General features: G+C 44.7%; 1 protein-coding gene across 7 annotated transcripts in view; it reads right to left on the minus strand.

The window, feature by feature from the left end:
* The window catches only part of PRUNE2 (prune homolog 2 with BCH domain), a 233,525-nt gene that overhangs the window by 57,554 nt on the left and 154,877 nt on the right, over nucleotides 1-21,094 (minus strand). For all 7 annotated transcript variants that reach the window (XM_045515150.2, XM_074361730.1, XM_074361731.1 and 4 more), the window contains 2 exons: nucleotides 13,927-20,620; nucleotides 12,832-13,597 (listed from right to left, as the gene is read on the minus strand). In XM_045515150.2, the coding sequence (XP_045371106.2) occupies nucleotides 12,832-13,597; nucleotides 13,927-20,620 (7,460 nt within the window). The remainder of the gene's footprint in view (nucleotides 1-12,831; nucleotides 13,598-13,926; nucleotides 20,621-21,094) is intronic.

Genomic DNA, 21,094 nt, shown 5'->3' on the forward strand with positions numbered 1-21,094 from the left:
AAGCCTGGGATATAAAGATGTATAAGCCATAACCACAGCCTCAAGTGGCTTACGTCCAGGTGGGTAACAAGAGAGTCTCCAGTAAATGCAACATGCAGCAGAGTGTGGGGAAGGCCACAAGAGTGGTACAAAGCACAGGGAGATTTAGAACATGGAGGGACTCATTCCTTCTGTGTGATAATACTGGGGAGTATTTTAGGAAGAAGAGCCATTTGGTCTGGGTCTTAAATGAAAGGTAGAATCTCAATATGCAGAAAACAAGATTGAGGAGCAAGGAATGAACAGAGGTGCCGAGATCAGAGCAAAGAGGCAAGGGGGAAAACGGAGTCCTATAAGGGAACTGTGGATAGTTCCACGAAGAGGCTAGATGTGTTTATTTATACTTCCACTTTAAGATAATGCTAATAGATTTATAAAAAACCCACCACCACCACATGACTTAAAAATAGCTGAAAAAGAAAAAGTGACAGGATTACAACATGGAGTTAGGACTTTGACCAATACAATAAAATACGTATTTCGGAATTCTATTCATGTGATACTAGCAAGTGATACATTTAGCTGTGAAACATGAGCTTCCAAGGAGTCAACTCAAAAGGATAAACATGATCAATTACACAAATGTTATTAATTAAAGGAAGTCACATTCTCTAACTTATAGTCAAGATAGAGATTGGATTGGACTTGCTCAAGAGAGCAGATATTCTGATTAGAAAATCATGGTCTCATGGCAATAAACACACATCTATCACTAATTACTGTAAATGTTAATGGACTAAATGGTCCAGTCAAAAGACACAGAGTGGCAGACTGGATAATAAAGTAAGAACCTTCAATATGCTGCATACAAGAGACCCACTTTAGGGAGAAGGACGCATATAGATTGAGAGTGAAAGGATGGAAAAGGATATTCCATGCAAATGGAAAACCCAAAAAAGCAGGTGTAGCAGTACTGATTTCAGCAAAATAGACTTTAAAGCAAAGGCCATAAAGAAAGATAAAGAAGGACATTTTGTAATGATTAAATGAGTAATACAAGATGAGGATATTACACTCATGAATATTTATGCACCCAATATAGGAGCACCTAAGTACATAAAACAATTACTAACAGAGATGAAGGGGGATATTGATGGGAATACAATCATTGTCAGAGATTTTAACACTGCATTAACATCACTAGACAGATCTTCCAGACAAAAAATAAATAAGGCAACAGAGAAATTAAATAATACAATAGAAAAATTAGATTTGGGGGATATTTTCAGAGCACTACACACCCCAAAAATAGGATATACATTCTTTTCAAGTGCACATGGAACATTTTCTAGGATTGATCATGTACTTGGGCGCAAAGGAAGCCTCAACAATTTTAAGAAGATAGAAATTATCTCAAGCATCTTTACTGAGCACAATGCCATGAAACTAGAAATCAACTACAGAGAATCAAAGGAGAAAAAAAGAAAAGCATGGAGATTAAACAACATGTAATTGAAAAACCTGTGGGTCAATGATGAAATCAAAGTTGAAATTAAAAAATACCTTGAGACAAATGAAAATGAAAACACAACTACACAAAATTTATGGGACACAGCAAAGTCAGTGCTAAGAGGGGAGTTTATAGCAAAACAGACCTTCCTCAAAAAAGAACAATCTCAAATAAACAATTCAACCCTCCAACTAAAAGAACTAGAAAAAGAAAAACAAAAAAACCCAAAAGGCAGCAGAAGGAAGGAAATTATAAAGATTAGGGAGTAAATAAATAAAATAGAGATTTAAAAAAACAGGAAAAATCAATCAAATCAAAAGCTGGTTTTTTGAAAAAGTAAATAAAATCGACAAACCTCTGGCCAAACTCACAAAGAAGAAAAAAGAGAGCACAAGTAAGCAAAATAAGGAAGAAAAATGGAGAAATTACAACAAATGACATAGAACTACAGAATATCATACGAGAATATTATGAAAAACTATATGAAACCAAAATGGATAACCTAGAGGAGATGGACAAATTTCTGAAAACATACAGTCCACCAAGACTGAATCAAGAAGAAACTGACCACTTGAACAAACCAATCACTAGAAATGAAATCAAATTAGCAATAAAAATCCTCCCTACAAATAAAAGTCCAGGACCGGACGGCTTCACCAGGGAATTCTACCAAACATACAAAGAAGAACTCATACCAGTCCTTCTCAAACTCTTCCAGAAGACTGAAAAGGAGGGTATACTCCCAAACTCATTCTATGAAACCAACATCACCCTGATACCAAAACCAGGCAAAGACACCACCAAAAAAGAGAATTACAGACCAGTATCACTGATGAACATATATGCAAAAATCCTTACCAAAATACTAGCAAATAGAATCAAACAGCACATAAAAAAGATTATACATCATGACCAAGTGGGGTTCATCCCAGGGACACAAGGGTGGTTCAACATATGCAAATCAATCAATCTAATATATCACATCAACAAGAGAAAGGACAAAAACCAGATGATCATCTCAATAGATGCAGTAAAAGCATTTGATAAATTTCAGCACCCATTTACGATAAAAACTCTCACCAAAGTGGGTATAGAGGGAACATATCTCAACATAATAAAAGCCATATATGACAAACCTACAGCCAGCATAGTACTCAATGGTGAAAAACTCAAAAGCTTCCCACTAAAATCTGGGACAAGACAAGGATACCTACTATCACCACTCCCATTCAACATTGTCTTGGAAGTCCTAGCCACAGCAATCAGGCAAGAGAGAGAAATCAAAGGGATCCAAATTGGAAAAGAAGAGGTAAAAGTGTCACTATATGCCGACGACATGTTACTATATATAGAAAACCCTAAAAGGTCCACACAAAAACTACTAGAGCTGATTAAAGAATTCAACAAGGTAGCAGGTTACAAGATTAATGTTCAAAAATCAGTTGCATTTCTTTACACTAACAATGAATCAACAGAAAAAGAAAGCAAAGAAACAAGCCCCTTTAAAATAGCACCCAAAGTAATATAATACCTAAGAATTAATCTAACCAAGGAGGTAAAAGAATTATACACAGAAAACTATAAACCATTGATGAGGGAAATTAAAGAAGACTTTAAAAAATGGAAAGATATCCCATGCTATTGAATTGGAAGAATCAATATTGTTAAAATGGTCACACTGCCCAAGGCAGTCTACAGATTTAATGCAATCCCTATCAAATTACCCAGGACATATTTCACAGAACTAGAACAAATCATAATAAAATTTATATGGAACCATCAGAGACCTAGAATTGCCAAAGCATTACTGAAGAGAAAGAAAGAGGCTGGAGGAATAACTCTCCCAGACTTCAGACAATACTATAGAGCTCAAGACAGCATGGTATTGGTACAAAAACAGACATATAGACCAATGGAACAGAATAGAGAGCCCAGAAATGAACCCACAAACTTTTGGTCAACTCATCTTCAATAAAGGAGGCAAGAATACACAATGGAATAAAGACAGTCTCTTCAGCAAATGGTGTTGGGAAAACTGGACCACAGCATGTAAATCAATGAAGCCAGAACACTCCCTTACATCATACACAAAAATAAACTCAAAATGGATCAAAGACTTAAACAAGACAAGATTTAATAAACCTCCTAGAAGAAAATATAGGCAAAACATTATCTCACATACATCTCAAAAAGGATCTCCTAGAACAGTCTACCCAAGCAATAGAAATAAAAGCAAGAATAAACAAATGGGACCTAATGAAATTTACAAGCTTCTGAACAGCAAAGGAAACCATAAGTAAAACAAAAAGACAACCTACGGAATGGGAGAAAATTTTTGCAAATGAAACTGACAAAGGCTTGATCTCCAGAATATATAAGCAGCTCATATGACTTAATAAGAAAAAAAACAAACAACCCAATCAAAAAATGGGCCAAAGACCTAAACAAGAAATTCTCCAAGAAAGAAATACAAATGATCAATAGGCACATGAAAAAATGCTCAATATCACTAATTATCAGAGAAATGCAAATCAAAAGTACAATGAGGTATCACCTCACACCAGTCAGAATGGCCATCATTCAAAAGTCCACAAATGACAAATGCTGGACAGGCTGTAGAGAAAAGGGAACCCTCCTACACTGCTGGTGGGAATGCAGTTTGGTGCAGCCACTGTGGAAAACAGTATGGAGATTCCTCAAAAGACTAGGAATAGACTTACTATATGACCCAGGAATCCCGCTCCTGGGCATATATCTAGAAGGAACCCTACTTCAAAAAGACACCTGCACCCCAATGTTCATAGCAGCACTATTTACAATAGCCAAGACATGGAAAGAGCCTAAATGTCCATCAACAGATGACTGGATAAAGAAGAGGTGGTATATTTATACAATGGAATACTATTCAGCCATAAAAACTGACAATATAACACCATTTGCAGCAACATGGATGCCCCTGGAGAATGTCACTCTAAGTGAAGTAAGCCACAAAGAGAAAGAAAAATACCATATGAGATCATTCACGTGTGGAATCTAAAAACAAAACAAAACAAAACATAAATACAAAACAAACAGACTCATCGACATAGAATACAAACTTGTGGTTGCCAAGGGGATGGGGGGTGGGAGGGGACAGACTGGGATTTCAAAATGTAGAATGGGTAAACAAGATTATACTGTATAGCACAGGGAAATATATACAAGATCTTATGGTAGCTTATGGAGAAGAAGATGTGACAATGAATATATATATGTTCATGTATAACTGAAAAATTGTGCTCTACACTGGAATTTGACACAACATTGTAAAATGATTATAAAGCAATAAAAAATGTTAAAAAAAAAAAATCATGGTCTCGATAACATCCTTGGCATTGAGATGAGTGTCACTGGGCTGACCTAAAGTTTTCCAACAAGGTAAGCCAATGACACACAACAAAAATTATACAAGACAAAGACACTGCATGGTATCTTCTGTAAGGTGGTACAGGTACCTAGTTCTCTGCTGGCTGGGCTTAATCCGGGGCAGATTTTGGAACATGTAAAAGATCACATACATCACGCACATATTTTTCACTCTCTTTCTCAGTTAATCAAAATTTCAGATAGTTTAAGGCAGTGAATTAAAAATATGACTTCCTGGCCATAACCTAGAATAAAACTCTCTACATGGACAATTTTAAAAGCCACATCTCTTAACCAACAGTTAAAAATGAAGGGAAGGTAGCATTTTAATTTCTTCCATTGGTACAGCTGGGATTTCTACAAAGGGTGACCCAATCACAGAGTGACTTTTTGACAGCTTTAGTTCTAAAGAGACTCTCACATAATCTTAGAAACAGATCCTCCAATGCACGGGAGGGATACTTAACTAATCCTGTACATTTATATAACTCAGTCCACTTTTCAGAACCTGAGGTTCCACCACTCTCCAATTAAGCCAGTTGTGTTGCATAACTTCTGTTCAGGTGTGGGTGGAGCCAGGGAGAGGGCAGGCAGGAGCCATGTCTGAACGGAACCCCATTCTGAGAAGCACCTCCCTCTCCCAGCCCCACACTTCCCCAGTGTTAGGCTGTAATACATCCCCGACTAACCTGGCTGATAGTGGCATCTTCCTGCAGACATTTCAAACCTGTAACTTTTATATGAAAGGAAAAGAAACACAAAATACAGAGGAAAGCCAAAAAAAAAAAAAAAAAATCAGGTCTGATTTCCTACTTTCTCCACCTTGCTCTCTGCTCCAGGGGGCTCCCTCACCCTCTAAATTCCCCTTGGTTTTGACCAATGAGGGCCCCTGGTGGGAGATCAGAGGATATGCTCTCTCCTGGCTCCCTCCCTGTGAGAATGCCTCCAGGTGGCAGTGTCCCTCAACAGTAGGTCACGATGTCCCTTGCAGGATTGTCCTTTCTGCGTTCTGGGAATCACTGCCTCCCCTCGCCCCAGAGGCCTTGGAATAATAACAGTTGTTCTGTTACTATTCCTGGGCTACCACACTATTCGTTCCTTACATGTTACCTCCCTCTTTGTAAATACTCCCTTTACTAATTATTAATATTCCTTATATTTCTCCAGTGATCCTTATTTGAATGTGGAGTCTCTTTCCTGCTGGGTCCCTGATCCATGAATACATCTTGCTTTTGAAAGCCATGAATTCTTGTCTTCCTCAAATGCCATCAATTTACATGGAACTCCTTTTTCTGACCTGAGTTTTTCCATTGCAGCTGGAGAAGTACCTCGGATTTTTCCTCAACCTAGAAGCCAACACAACACAACAGGGCTCCTCTGCGGGCGTTCCTCCCACCAGACCGCCAAATGGCCCCACCTCGTCTTGGTGCTTGGGGCTTTCTCTCAGTAAAAAATCCCTCACCACAAAATACCACATCTATAAATATTTGGAAAACTTAAAATGTACATTGAGGGGTCTGATTCTCTTGCCTCCCTCTGGCCGCAGCCACGAGAGTTGGCCCCACACATCACCGGCGGGGAGCAGTGCCCTGACCCGGCGGTAGTCATGTGTTTGCTGAGGTGGGAAATACGTGTTCTAGTGTGAAAAGAGCTCAGTAAGTCACATAACAGTGTGAAGAGTCAGAGGCGAGTTCTGACTCACTAATCTCAAAATATCTCTTTGGGAAGTTGGGCTATTAAATTTGATGTACCTTTCCATGGGATAATAGGAATCATTAGGAATAAAATTGTTTTGGCCTCTGTGTCTTACTGACAAGCACTGGACCAGACAGGAGAAGACTTAAGTCCTAACTTTATCACCTTCTTATTTCTGGATGACATTAAACAGCTCACTTATCGAGTCAGTTTGCTTGTCTATGAAATTGAGATAATAAAACTGGCCGTGTCTATCTCAAATAGCAATTGAGTGGATCAAAGAAAATAATACATTTGTCTATCTGCTGACACTTGTTGGAAGTCTGCTCTGGATAGGGCTGGCCAGACTGCAGAACTGGCAGGGGTGGGTGTCTGGTGGAGGTGGGGGGAGACATCAAAATAAAATGATTTTTCTTTAAAAAGAGGAGACTAAAACCTGAATTAAAGTGCCAATCTAAAGGACTTTTAATGATACTTAATTATCCCTACCAAGTCACCAACTGGAACACACCAAATAATAAAATATACTTACAAAAATAAATGAACAGAGCCAGTGCCAAGTTCGGTCCTCCACGTTTGGTTCAGGGCAAAGCCAAAAACAGTCCGTAAACAAGGGAAGGCTGTTGTTTACAGAGCATCAGTTTACTTTGGAGAAAGGGCAAATGTTTGGAACTGGGAGAGAGCCCATTCAAACACCAAGACCAGAGAGGGGGGAGTAAGTGCTCAAAGGGTCTGGTTCTTCTGAGAGCCCAAACATATCATTACCCGGCCTCGAAAGCAAGCATCAACAGATTATTTCTTCACCTGTTTTTCACTCTCAATGTTCACATGGGTGTAGGACCCAAGGTACTAACTCCTCACCCAGAAGTCACACACGGAATGAGCTGATTTCAGAAGGTCTCATGAAAAACATAAGATCTTCCAATAGAGTCACAGAGAGAAAGACAAATTCTTCTCCATAGTTTTTGTCAGACAGGAGAAAAAAGGCCAGAAATTACTAGTTTAGAAAAAAGAATGCACAGAGATCACCGTAAGAAGCAGGTCATGTGGAATGTGAAATACAGTGCGTTTGAAGGTCATTTTTGCTTGAGGAAGTAGCAAATAACTCACCCTGCAGAACTACAAGGCAAGCTACAGCTCCACAAATACATCAGGTCACTTCTAAATACCTGCTTCAAGAGTCCACGTGACCACAGCTCCCCTCCCCGCCCTTGTCCATCCCCCTCCCCCATTCCTCCCCCCCTGCTGCATGTTTCCTACAAAAGATGGGACAAGGATTGTCACTCTTCTTAGTCCTCTTGGAAATTATTTCCTTTCATCACCCCACACAGCTATATGTTTGCCCACACCTACAGAAAGCCAATATTTTTCTATCAGTCCTCTCATTTTAAAAGATAATTCAGTCAATAAATTTACTATGTTAATGGCCCATGTTCTTAGCATGTAGTTCATTTCTGCATATAACCTCTGATAATATTACGGGTCAATTTGGCTAGGCTCTAGTGCCCACTTATTTGGTCAACCAGTCTAGATGTTGCTGTGAAGGTATTTTTTTAGATGTGATTAGCACTGAGATCAGCAGGCTTTGAGTAAGGCAGATTACCTCTGGGAATGTGAGTGGGCCTCATCCAATCAGCTGAAGGCCTTACAAGCAAAGTCTGAATTTTCCTGAACAGGAAGGAACTCTCCTCAAGTCTGCAACACAGAGGCTCTGCCTAAGTTTCCAGCCTGCTGCCCTGCAGACTCTGACTCAAGATTGCAATGACTCTTGCCTGAGTTTCTAGCCTGCTGGCCTGTCCTACAAAATTCATACTTGCCAGTCCCTAAAATTTTGTGAGCCAATTCCAATTCCTTGAAACAATTTCTCCTTCCTTCCTCCTTCCCTTCTCCCTCTCTCATACATATACATGTATTGCTCCTATTGGTTCTCTGTCTCTGGAGAACACTGACTAATACCCTTTCTAAGTACCCTTTCTTCACATGACATTCTTGCAACCATGCTTTCTTTAAAACAAACGTACAAATGGTTGTTTTCAGAAAAGTGTGCATATGCCGCAGGTTACTCTGCAGATGTTCTCTGTGACCACAGAGGAAAGACCAGGCATATGCACTGATCACTGGGGAACTGGTGTGTGATCCTTCGCTGGTGGGTCTACACTGCAGGATGACCATGGTGCTGGTAAAAGCCTCTGGGAAGACTGATGCTAGGGAACTGGAACACAGTGAAGGTCTCAGGGGAGCTGGTTCACCTCCCCGCACTCATAACAAGTTTTGTTAGCCAGAGTCAGTAGGTGGAGGAGGAGGAGGAAAGGCATCTTTCTACTGCTCCCTCAGATTTTGAAAATATGCCTTACTGCTCTCAGATCAGTGCGACGGCTGAGGGTGTGACTCGGTGACGTGAGGGCAAGAAGCCAATTTGTAGCTGGTGTGACATATTGCACCTGCTGTCAGCCTACTTTTACTTTTGAAGACCATGTTTTAATTTTTTTTTCCCCCAGGACAGTCTTGATTTTGGTCCTATGATCAAATAACATGTCAGAAGACGGTTCCAGGTTTTTGGTTGGGGAAAGATGGCTATTTTATCATGTTGCTCCTGTGACTGCCTTCCTGTCTCCAGGATGTCCTTCATCTTTTTCTCCCCAGTTTAACTTGGCTGGCCTCTCACCCTCTTCTTCACCTTTCCCGACCATGACCTTCATCTAATGCCTAGCTCGAATGGCTTTTCTCAGGGTCACAGTATGACTTTCATGGGCTTTGGGCACTTTGCCTTCATGGGCTCCTTCCTTCATTTAAGAGAAAAAAGAAACCTAACTAAGAATTTGTTTTACATCTGCATTGGCAGCAAGAAATATAATCCACACTGGAGAAAAATCCACACAACAATTTAAGCATTTGTTCTCTTGATTTTAAAAGAAATCCAAAGCTTCTCATGGGCTTCTTAAAGTGTCCCAGGCCCTGGGCACTGGGCCTCTCGACGCTGCTGGCTGAGTCACCCCTCGTTCCTCCTGCACAGCAGTGTCTTGCACAGAAGCTGCTCTCTTAACTGACGCGCACTGACACCTACTCCAGACTCAGAGAGGCTCAGATTCAAATCCCAGCTTCTCCACTTCTAATGATAAACCAGAGTAAGTGATTCAATTTTTCTGAGTTTCCTCCCTGGTGTCTTACCTCCTACTGTTGCCATGGTAACAGGGGGATAGTGCGCATACAGTGCTCAGTATCTGGCCCAGGGCAAGTGCCCATAACTGGTAGCTATTTATATTTAAACTGATGGTGGTCATCAACTCTCATGATTTAAATATCATGCAATTTTCTACCTTATCACTCATGTTTAACTTCCTTAGTAAACTGTAAACTCCTAGAGAGACGGCAAGTAAGCTTTAGACCAATGATTCTCAAACTTTACTGTGTGTCAGAATCCCCTGGAAAAGGTGCTGACACACAGCTGGCTGAGCCCCACCCCAGTGCTTGCCTCAGGAGGTCTAGGGTGGGTGGGGCAGGCACTGTGCGTTTCTAACAAGTGTCCAGGTGATGCTGGGGCCTACTGGTTTTAGGGCCCCACTTAGAAAACCACTGTTTGGGATTAATCTGCAGCCTTCCAAAATCTAGCACGGAGGGGAGTTTTCAAATACATTCAGAGTAAATTATTTATGCAAAAGGTGATACAAATGCCAGCAGGAAAAAACCTGTTCCTTCCCCCAACGGTGAGAAAATTTTCATTCCTGCAGGAGCTGAGCAGAAAGGGCCGAGCAAAGAAATCTCATTAGAAGGGGCGAGTGGCACAATGGAACACCATCATCTGTTGGATTTCAGGGGCATGTGCACAATGCAGACACGAAGCCAAATCACAGCGCAGCCAACTCAAGGCTGCCTGCCTTCTGAGCTCAATCTACAACAATGCCAGCAGGGCTGCTGGGATCCATCTGCTACCCTCCCTCTGATAGCGGATCTGAGGTCTCTCTGGAAGGAAATAGCTTGACAGGAAGAAAGAAAGATTAGGCCAACTGGAAATGTCTGGACTGATGAAGCTGCGCTCGAATACTGCAGCAGCTTTTAACTCCTTACGGCACTAACCTTCGATACACCCCTGCTGTTCTGATTTCTCTGTTCCTGCAGAAGACCAATTTGTCAATGCTAAAGCTCTCCTGGACACTTTGTATTTACACACAAATTATGGTCGCAGGCTTTGATACTGAAGGAAGGCTTGAGACCCTCCAGCCCAACCTGCTTATTTTTACAGATGAGGAAACTTAAGCCTAGGGTTAACCCTGTTATACATCACGGGCAGTGGTAGAGCCAGGCTGGAATCCAGCTGTCTTGACTTGCAGTGGGTACGTGATGTGTATAATCCTTTATGCCCCCAAAATGTAGTAGGAAAAGGTATCTTTCCTTCGCTAGATTTTAAGGCAGAAATGTGATTTTCACCTTTACTGAAGTTACTTTTCACAATTTGCCCTTTTGTCCCTGGGAGTAGGAGGGCTTTATCAGGGCAAGTGAAGAGACATGAACAACCCTAAACAGTTTTAGCAGGGCCTGGAAGCTTGAGGGCGGGGATGACATCCACTGGCTACCTGGAAACTGGGCACAGAGCAGATTCTCAAAAACCAAAGGGTGAATGAATGAATGAATGAATGAGTGGGTGACTGGTTTTGAAAGGGAGCAGGGCCCTGTGGGCCGCCCCCACACCCACCCCCACCTCTTGCTTATAGAAAAGCTGAAGTCTCCCGGGCCTCCCTGAGTCCTAGAAGAGCAGGCTCAAGCAGTTGGTCAGGGCAAGCCTGCAGACACTGGGGGATGTGATTCTGACCACCTATCTCAACAATTAACTGAGATTATTCCTTCATTTCCCTTTAAAGCTTTCATGGCTGAACAGAAACTTTGGAGATGGGTTATTTTTTTTTAGGAGGGGAGCTGGGTCCACCAGATTGCAGGCATTCTGATTAAAACAACTTTCCTTTTTGTTACCAAGGCTGTTGCCCCCAAGATTATACCCCTGCCCCTCCCTCAAATAGAAAGCAATTACTCTTACCCAAGTCTCAGGAGGCAGCTGCATAGATGAAACAAGAAGTGGTTAGAACAGACCCTATCCAAGATGGTGGAGGATTTGACTCCGGGTAGACCTTGAGTCTCATTATACGCTCATTGTAATGTATTCGCACACCCAATGACACACCCACCAGCACCATGTCAGCCGACGATCACCATGATAACAACCAGAAAAGCCCATACAAGGACTGAAAAGCTCAAACAAGGACTGACTGCTTCCATCACACCCGGAAGGAGGACATGATGGCAGAGGCCTCTCATAAAAGCCCACGTGGCCCGACCCAGGTTGCAGCTGCCCTGACTGCCAGTCTGAGCTGACGGCCCCCTGCTCCCCTCTTCCTTGTTCAAGTGCTTTCCTTCCCTTCTCCCTGCTCAAGCACTTTCTGTCCTTTTCCTCTTTTGAGAAATAAAAGCAGTTTCGCTCTGTCCCTCTGCCTCAGCTGTGAATTCTCTCCAGCTGGCAGGCAAGGACCCACGCTTTGGTGGGCCTAATTTAGGGGTGTTACTATCAGCTAAACAGTTTGATGGTTATTTGCCAATTTTTCAGCCTCTTAAGGAATGAATGTTTCGCAGTAAGATTTTAAGCCTACTGTGGCATCTCCCTATCCTTTATTAGTAAGTGAGATGCTTACATAGAACCGGAACCGCCTTTTCTGTATGCCAGGCAGTGTGTCTGCTGTAGAAGTATAGGCTTTGGAGGTGGAAAACGCTGAATCCCAGAGTGTTCACTCTGGTTACTAAATTTCAGGCAAGTTACAGAACCTTTCTGAGCCTCAACTCCTGTATGTGAAAAATGCAGATCATCATACTTACCGCTTGAGGGCTGTTGTAAGGACTGAATAAGATAATGTGTACAAAGTGCCGTGCACTATAAATCAGCGTGAGTGCCCGCCCCGCTCCGGTTCCACCGGCCTGTTTGAGAGTAACACAGGTATAGAGCAGGTGGAGAAAGTATCAGGAGGGTAAATACAAGACTCCGGGTGGAAATTGAAGGGGCCTCTCTGGCTGAAAATGTACATAAAACATCATTTTCGTGATGCTTACCTAGCAGTTGCTTTTACTAATGTATGCTCTGCGATAAATAAAAGCAAAGCTTCTATCACCCAGGTATTGTTCATATTCCATTACCCCTCAGCATTTCTCCAGTTTCTAATAAAATAGTTTTCAGGAAAAAAAAAATCTAGCTTTCTGCTTACCCATTTGGTCTTGGTTTCCTCGTTCTGGGCTCAAGAAACTCTGTCTCCTCCTCCATTTCTATTTCAGGGATTGTGCGTTTCTGAGAAGGCTGTGATGAAAGCATTTCCCATTCATTGTCACGGGTGACAGCCCGCAACATAACTGCCTCGGGGCCAGCCCGGCCTCGGCTCTTGCTTTTCTGGGATTGGCTGCACAGACCGGAGGCTTCCTCTAGTGCTAAAGATTCTAGAGACTTCGTTGCCTTCAGAACCTGTGCTTGGGGGCCCTTGCCCATGCCGTGGTCAGAGCCTGGCTCCACAGCCTCACCAGACCATCCAGGCCCCCTGTCCCTGGTTTCCAAAGATGCATCAACAACCTCTCTAGGGCCCAGGACCATCCAACTCTGGTCCCGCCCAGGGCTTGCAAAGGATGAGCTCTTCTCATCTCTGGAAGACAATCTTTCTGCAGAAAGATGGTTTCTTTCATCTAAGGAAGAAGGCTCACATGTGTCTGGGAAGCTTGCTAACCGAGTTCTTGGCAGCCTCGTTTCTTCGGAATCTATGGGAAATTCTTCTAATTCTGATGTGCTTTCTCTGGCTTCATGGGCCTCTGGCTCTGAGGGTGAATTTTCTTCATGGTGTACAAGTATGTAATCCATGTGCAACGCATGCTGATCTTCCTTCTTCTCCGGGTACCGTTCTCCCCTGTATTCTGATTTTATCTGCTCAGGCTCTTTGGTAGGAATTATTTTTTCTTCTTCCAACTCTAATATTCCCTTGTTGGCACCTAGAAGTGGACGACGAAGGTGAGAAGGGGAGAACAAGGCTTAATTAACACGTTCTGTGATTTGTGATCTTTGCAAATGATCTATCTAAAGAGAGAGTTTAAAAAATATGTTCCTTTTGTAGAGCTGTTTGATTTTCTCATGCACTCTCAAGGGTAGTTATTATATAAGTGGCAGATATTATTGCTTTATTTCAGGACTCGGCTAGGCACCCACTACAAACGTAGTTAGTTCCTCTTGACCCACACTAATAGGAAGGGTGTGTTTTACAAATGCATTAATTGAATGAAAGCAGCCTTTTCTTGGGGGTGAGAAACAAAGTGTTTCTTACCATTTGGCGGTCCTCTGTCTCCACCTGCTGGTGAATCTGAATGATCTGTTTCTACTTCCCAGTCAATGTTTGACGGAGACAACTCCATGCTGGTGTCCACTCCTACAGGCAGAGAAACTGACTCAGGGTCCTCATGAATATGCAGGACAACCAGCTGGTGTCTGGCCTGTCCACTTTTGGTCTCAGCATGGTTTTCCTTCCTTCTTCGATCAGGAAGGGCAGAAAGCAAGATCTCTGCTGCTTCACTCCCCAGAGACTCATCCTCTGGAGTCCCAGCTTCCTTTGTGGCTTTGACATCAGGAGTCGGTTCTGTGAGATAGGTCAGATCAAAGGGAGGTGTGTAAGGTGCCAGCTCTTGCTTCAGAGCATCTTCTTCCAAGGGAGGGTCACCGCCATAGACAAAGTGTTCAGGCTCTTTCATTAAATCTTCATCAATATTTTGACCCACGACATCATATTCAAAATCCCCCCACGAGGCTTCAGATGAACAGATGTCATGCCTCCCTGCATCCCCGTCAAATGGCGTTTCAGGATTGCCTTCTGATAATGTCAGTTTACTCATGTCATCTATTGTTCCCGTGGATGTGTTGAGACCTGAGGCATCGCTGAAACTGTGGTCAAAGGCAGCTTCGCTTACATCCAGACAAGTGTCCGAGGCTAGCAAAGCGTCAGGAACTGTGGCAGGATTCTCAGTAGCAAAAGGTTGCTCGTGGTCCAGCAGGGCCCCTGTGTCTGTCTGACTCTCAGGAGAAAAGCCTTCTGATACCCAAGAGCTGCTGCCGTCCAGAGCTGGCTCTTGGGGAGTCACACAGATACCGGCTCCCACGTTTTCAATCATTGGGACTGTTCTGTCATCAGGTTCCAAAACTGCTGCTGTGCCTGGGTCGGCTCCTTTTTCAGATGCTTTTAAACTAGTACTGTCTTCACCATTTATTTCGGCAGGTTCCGGAGAACCTCTGTGAGAGGCAGGCTGAGATGAGTCATCTGTGTTTGCTGGCTCGCTAGTACTGTCTTCACCATTTATTTCGGCAGGTTCCAGAGAACCTCTGTGAGAGGCAGGCTGAGATGAGTCATCTGTGTTTGCTGGCTCGCTAGTACTGTCTTCACCATTTATTTCGGCAGGTTCCGGAGAACCTCTGTGAGAGGCAGGCTGAGATGAGTCATCTGTGTTTGCTGGCTCGCTGACGGGAGGCAGCGGAATTGCATTTTCAGAATACGGTTGTGAACGGTACAGGACAAGCTCCTGCCCGGGCTCCTGATCGGGCTCCTCTTCTGCCTCTGGCTCGGTGAGACACAACGCGCTGGCTTCCCCTCCTTCAGGTCCCAGCCCAGCCCTGGTGGGCTGCCTAGTCTCCTGCTTTGCTTCATGATCATGGCACACATCAGGGCTGTCGGAAGCCTGGGAACTGCTGTCATGGTCACAGTGAGTCAGAATATCAGGATTCTCACCATCTGTGTTCACACTGAAGGGCTGCTTAACACCCACCCACAAGTCAGGTGAAGCTGAAGCCAGCTGCCCGCCCTCTTGGAAGCTGCCGTGTAAAATGTCTGGAACAAACGTCCCTTGGGGGCCCTCACCAGGGGCAGAGTCATCCCACTCGGAGCCTGACTTCTTCATCAACTGGGTGGAGGAACTGACGGCAGGGAAATCTTCAGAGGCAATGCTTAAATTTGTCATTTCACTGGGGTGTGATTTTTCTTCTTCCCACCAGTTTGTTTCTTGACACTCAGTCATTGACGCGTCAGACACAAAGCATCCATTTTCATCGGTGTGAGTAAATGCAGGGCCTGGCCGGTCCCAGACGGACAGCGCTGTGTTCGGACACTGCTCTTGGGTAGGTATTTCAGAAGCGAGTTTGTCATCAGCAGCAGACATGAAGGTCTGCTCTCTGGAACCATTTTCTATCATGTGGTTCAATATTACAAGCTGGCTAAGCTGCCCAGCTTCTGGGTCTGGCTGCCTTGGCTGAATATTCCAAAGATGCTCATGGGCTTTCTCCCCGTTACTATCCAGAAAGGGTGACTGATGTTCATCACCGAAAGGATCGGTACGCGGCACTTCCAGGGGTTCAGTATCACCCTGAATGGCTGCTCCCCAGGGACCCATCTCTAACACCCCACTTGAGCGCGATACTTCCCCTTCACATGCACTCTCAACTGGTCGGCCTCCCTGTGGAGAGGCATTCCACCATTCAGTGCTGTCAGCTGAGAAGCCAAGCCTTTCCGACTCAGAATCGTTTTCATTCTTTGGTTCAGTTGTGGGAGAGATTTGCCATATGACATCTTCTGTACTTTCTCCTTCTGGGGAAGATCTCATCTCCTTATCCACTGCTGTAACCTGCACTTCAGTCTCCTTTGGTGGTGAGAAATTCCAGCGATCAGGACTGCTTTGTGGATTGTCACAGAATGGGTCTGACTTGTTCTCATTCTCGGCTGGTTCTGAACTCCCTGTGTAAGCAGAAAATTCCTCAGGCTCAGGATTAGCTGTGTCCAAGAATTTATTAGAGCCATCCGATGAATCCCATGCTCTGGGTTCACTCTGAGCAACTTGGCAAGTGGCTGAATGCATCTCTTTCTCCACTGGGTCTTCATCACCTCCGCGATCATCATCAGAACCCGAGCTGGTTGACGTGAACTTGGCATCCTCCCGCTGCTCAGTTTCGGGAGTATCATATTCCTTTTTCTCTTGATGGCTAACCACGAGATTTCCTTCCTGATACCCATCTGAATATTCAGAATATTTGCCTGTCTCAGGGCTGGATAAAGAGGAAAAGGAATCAGCGTCTACTGAGTCACTCCAAATCTCTAAATATTTAGGAACCTTGGGATCTAAGCTCTTTTCAAACCTGTCCATTCTGTTTTTCTCCAAGCCCTTGATTTCGGAAATTACTTCTGCTTGACCATCAGTAGTCATTAGTTCAGATTCTTGGTGATCCTGTGTATTCCAATCATCGTGATCCTCCTCCTGATGCCCAGAATTGGGTCCTTGGTCCCAGGAAGGCAATGCAGCTGAAGAATCATCTCGGTCAGGACTGGATGCACTTGAATGTGTAAACTCACTAGAAACACTATCTCTGTCATAATTTCCTGATGTATCAGCTCCTGAAAGGCTGTTTTCAGTATTCTCAACTTCAAGATTCTTAGTTATCTCATGACCTGTGCAACTGATCTGCACATCACTGTCTTTGGGGACATCCTGAACATCAAGGCTCTGGGGACATTCATGAGGTGGCTCTGGGTTCATTCTCTCGGGCTCCAGAATGTTACATTCTTCAGTTTTCTCCAGATCCATTTCAGGTAGAGATACATTTTTGGTGAAATTTGGTCTACCTGAAATTTCAGTAGTTCCCTCTGAATTTCTGAGACTTATGAGGTGCTTTTCATTGATCTCTTTTGCCTGTGGGTGATCTGTGGACACCTCTGTCTGCACATCACAGGGGTCTGGAGCGTAAGACCCCTTCTCGTACTCTAATGCCTCCTGGGGTTCCTCGGTCTGAGGACTGGAAGTGACTGAAAGAGGGCTGATTTTGCCTGACTCATCGCAGATGACTTGATGCACAGATGCAGCTGGGGAAGAGCACTCCTGGTCACTTTGCCCTTTTTCAGTCCCCAAGGCTCCGTCCATCAGCTCCTCCTCACTGGGGCGCTCCCTATTGGCAGCTCCATTTGTGTCCTTCTCACTTTCCTTTAGTCCATAGCCAGAATCTCTCCAGGGACCTGGATTCTCAAGCCTGGTCACCAAAACTGCGGTGTCACTTGGCGGGGTTCCTGTGCACGTGTCCTGCTTGTCGGGACCAAGTGTTTCTGACTCTCTGGCTCCAGAGACTTCCAGCATATCCGGGATGGGACTGTCCTTAATTTCTTCTAGTGGGCTGGAACTTTCAGGAGGCGATTTGCTTTGTTCTGAGTCTGTAACAGACGATGGGCCTGGTAACATTAATGACGACATGGCATTATCTCTCATGACGGAATCCCAAATGCTATTCGCAATTAGCTGCCCGCTTTTCTCATTCAGCATGTGATATTCATGGGGAGCAGTGTCTGAGCTGTGCTCAGAAGAGGCAGGGAGTTCCCAATCTACCTGACTTGCTTCCGGATACTCTATGCCCCATGGTTCTACCTGTCTCACTGAAAATCGGGTTTCGGGCTCACTACCTTCAGCCAGGTACCCTTGTGCCTGACCTTCACCGCTGATCGCCACCCCCGCACTACAGTCGTCCCAGTCCAAGTCGTTATCCATGTCCGAGATGGTGGCAGTGGACTGCGTGTCCTCCAGAATCACTCTGTTCCACAAGTCGAGACTGTCGGGGGCTGCCTGCCGGGAGTTGGTGGTGCTGTGCAGAAGTGTGAGCTGTCGGTTGGTTTCATTGTACAGCTGCATCATGCTGGGGTCGTCGTAACTGGACTGGCTGCTTTCCCCAAAGTCCTCCTCCGTAGAGATGGTCTTCTCATCCGTGGGCTCTGCCTTGAGGGAGTCTTTATCTGGGCTGTGAGTGGCATTTATCTCAGAGCTATCATCTGAGTGAGGTGAAGCCCACATGTCCAGGTTTCCAGGACCTGAAATGATTCGATTTCTAGGTGGCTGCTGCTGCGATTGAGGGGGCATTTCAGGGTCCCCTGGGGTAGAGCCAGCATCTCGTGACTCGAAAAGGCCCCTGCTTTTGGTTTCTTTTTCGTCTCCAGCAAACGTTGGTGAAGTATAGGAGTCAGAGGTGGAGTAGTTGGTGTCTAAAGGGGATGGCACCGAGTCTCCCCCTATGTTGGATGCACTGTAGTCAGAACATTTATATGACAAGAAGGAATCTTCCCAAGGTGCTAGGACGTCAGACCCTCCTTTCTTGTGACTCTGCTCAAAAAGTTTCCAGGAATCTACATTTTCATACATCTTCCCTCTATTGTCTGGATCCACTGAACCATTCTGATCTTCCTTGGTGGGCTGAGAACTATTCCATGCATGATCCACATCAGGCCTGGGATTTCCAGATATAAGGACATCGTCTCTGGAGTCGTGGTCCTTCTTGCCCCAGATTTCTGGAACTGCTTCATTATTTGCCCCACTGGGTGAACGGTCCACCAGGTCTTCCGAAGAGAAAGAAAACCCGCTTTTGGCCATGGCCCACTCCTTCGGGTCCCTTGCCGAAGGTGCCTCACCACTCGTTGGGTGCAGCGTCCAGGTGTTTTTCAAAGCTTCAGCATCATCTTCTTTACCAAATGCGCTCCAGGCTGGGAACGATGATGCAGCTGCAGGTTCCCCATCCTCCGTGGGATTTCCCCACGGCTCAGGCATCGCGGTGGGAGAGCGATCAGAATGCCACAAAGCAGCAAAGTCTTCTATCAGGTGGTTTGTTCCCTGAGGACAAGTGCTTGGCAAATGCGATTTCTCAGGGGACACGTTCTCAAACTGCAAGTTTTCCTCATTTTGGTCTTGAACAGGATTGCTGCCCAGCCCAGGCTGACCAAATTCTGACTCCCAGGGACTTGACTTTGGGAAGTCGAGACTCTTTGGTTGAAATATAGAATCTGAGGCTCTTCTATCAACTGGGCTTGGCTTACGATCTTTCCATGATTCAGGGCTCTGGAAAACAGATTCCTGTTCACTGGAGCTCCATGCATCAGCAATATTTTTAGAGTCAATTTCCAAACCACCCCACCAGCTGCTGCACCGTGCCCGTGTGGGAGGTGGTCCTGGGTTGACGGTTTTGGGGGTCACGTCTTCTGTATAGAGTAGAGTTGGTTCTTCAGTGGATGGCGAACTTTCTACAAAGCTATTCATAGGTGTTGGTGGGACCCTCTTTCCAATGTTTTTCAGACTTTCTGGTGAAGGAGATTCATCTCCCACAAAACCCGTCAGGGTCAAATTTCTTTCAGAGTTATCCCTGGGACTTTCTTGTCTCTGGACAAACTCCTCATCAAATTCCACAAGGCTATCTTTGCCAGCCCCTGACAAAAGAGAACTGGATGAATAATTCGATACATCCATCCCTATCCCATTGAGTCCTTTAGGTCCCGTGGGGAGATGTCCTTCGGATGAATCGCTGTTGGGGAAGAAGTCATCTGTGGGGGAGTAGTCGGCAGAATGGGAAGATGGTTGGGACTGCCCAGAAACCATGGGTGTGTGGTCAAAGTTGAAAAGGTCAAAGGATTCACTGTGTTCTCCAGACCGGGCATGCTCCTCTGCTACTGGCCCTTCAGGGATAGGGCTGTAAGAGTCAAACCCTGGGAGGAGGCTGTGGTGAGGCCCAGCACCTTCTCCCACTGGACTGTCATCGCTGAGAAAAACTGAGCTCTCCTTGGATGAGCGGCTGCTCCTAATGGTGGCCAACCCACTGTCTGGGCTAACGAGGTCTGTGTTGACATCCACCTGGGCCTGGTTAGAATCGTTGAGATCTGGAGGGTTTTCCATGAAATTCACAGAGCTGGGCTGTGGCTCTATGTCAGAACCATATAACTCCACAATTCCAGAAGACCCCTGGGAGAGTGGGGCGCTGCCTGCCACCGCCTCCGTGGAGGATGTCCGGCTGTTGGAGGCCATCTCTGGACACCTCCTATTGATGACTTCCTTGACCAGGAGAACCACCTGATCACAAGTCACCGCAGGGTTCTCCTGCTGGTACACCAGGATCTCGTCACAGCCGCATTCAAAGGGCTCCAGCTCAAGGCAAGGGCTCTGGCACTCTTCCAGCTCACAGCAAATCTGTCAGGGAGGCACAGGGATTTGTGTGAGCACTCAGGCCCTCTTTGCTCTTTGCAACTTGTCTTTCTTAATTTTTTGTAATGTAAAATTAATCTGCATTCATCTGTCTTGAAAGAAGACAGAGAACTGAGAACTGCAGAAAGTAAAACATGGAAAGTCCCACTTAATACACCACCAACTCCATCTCTAATCCCATCAAATTGTCTTTTCATTGGACCCAAAATCCAGCTGCTTGGTTTTGCTGACTCCAGAAAGTTATAGGTAAAGAGAGGTAAGACCACTTACATCCTTTCTTCAGTGTAACTTAATACCATCTTCTAACAGGAGCAAAATTCAACTTTGCAAAAAGCAGAGATAATGCTGATTGCTGAAAAAACTAGGGGAAAAGTATTGGCATGAGGGAAAATGAGGCAGAAGAAAGGTTCTGGTAGTTAGCAGGCAGCCAGGACCTGATTTAACCTCTGAAAGCCTCAG

The sequence above is a fragment of the Camelus bactrianus genome, chromosome 4, assembly GCF_048773025.1.
Source record: "Camelus bactrianus isolate YW-2024 breed Bactrian camel chromosome 4, ASM4877302v1, whole genome shotgun sequence".
Classification (NCBI taxonomy): domain Eukaryota; kingdom Metazoa; phylum Chordata; class Mammalia; order Artiodactyla; family Camelidae; genus Camelus; species Camelus bactrianus.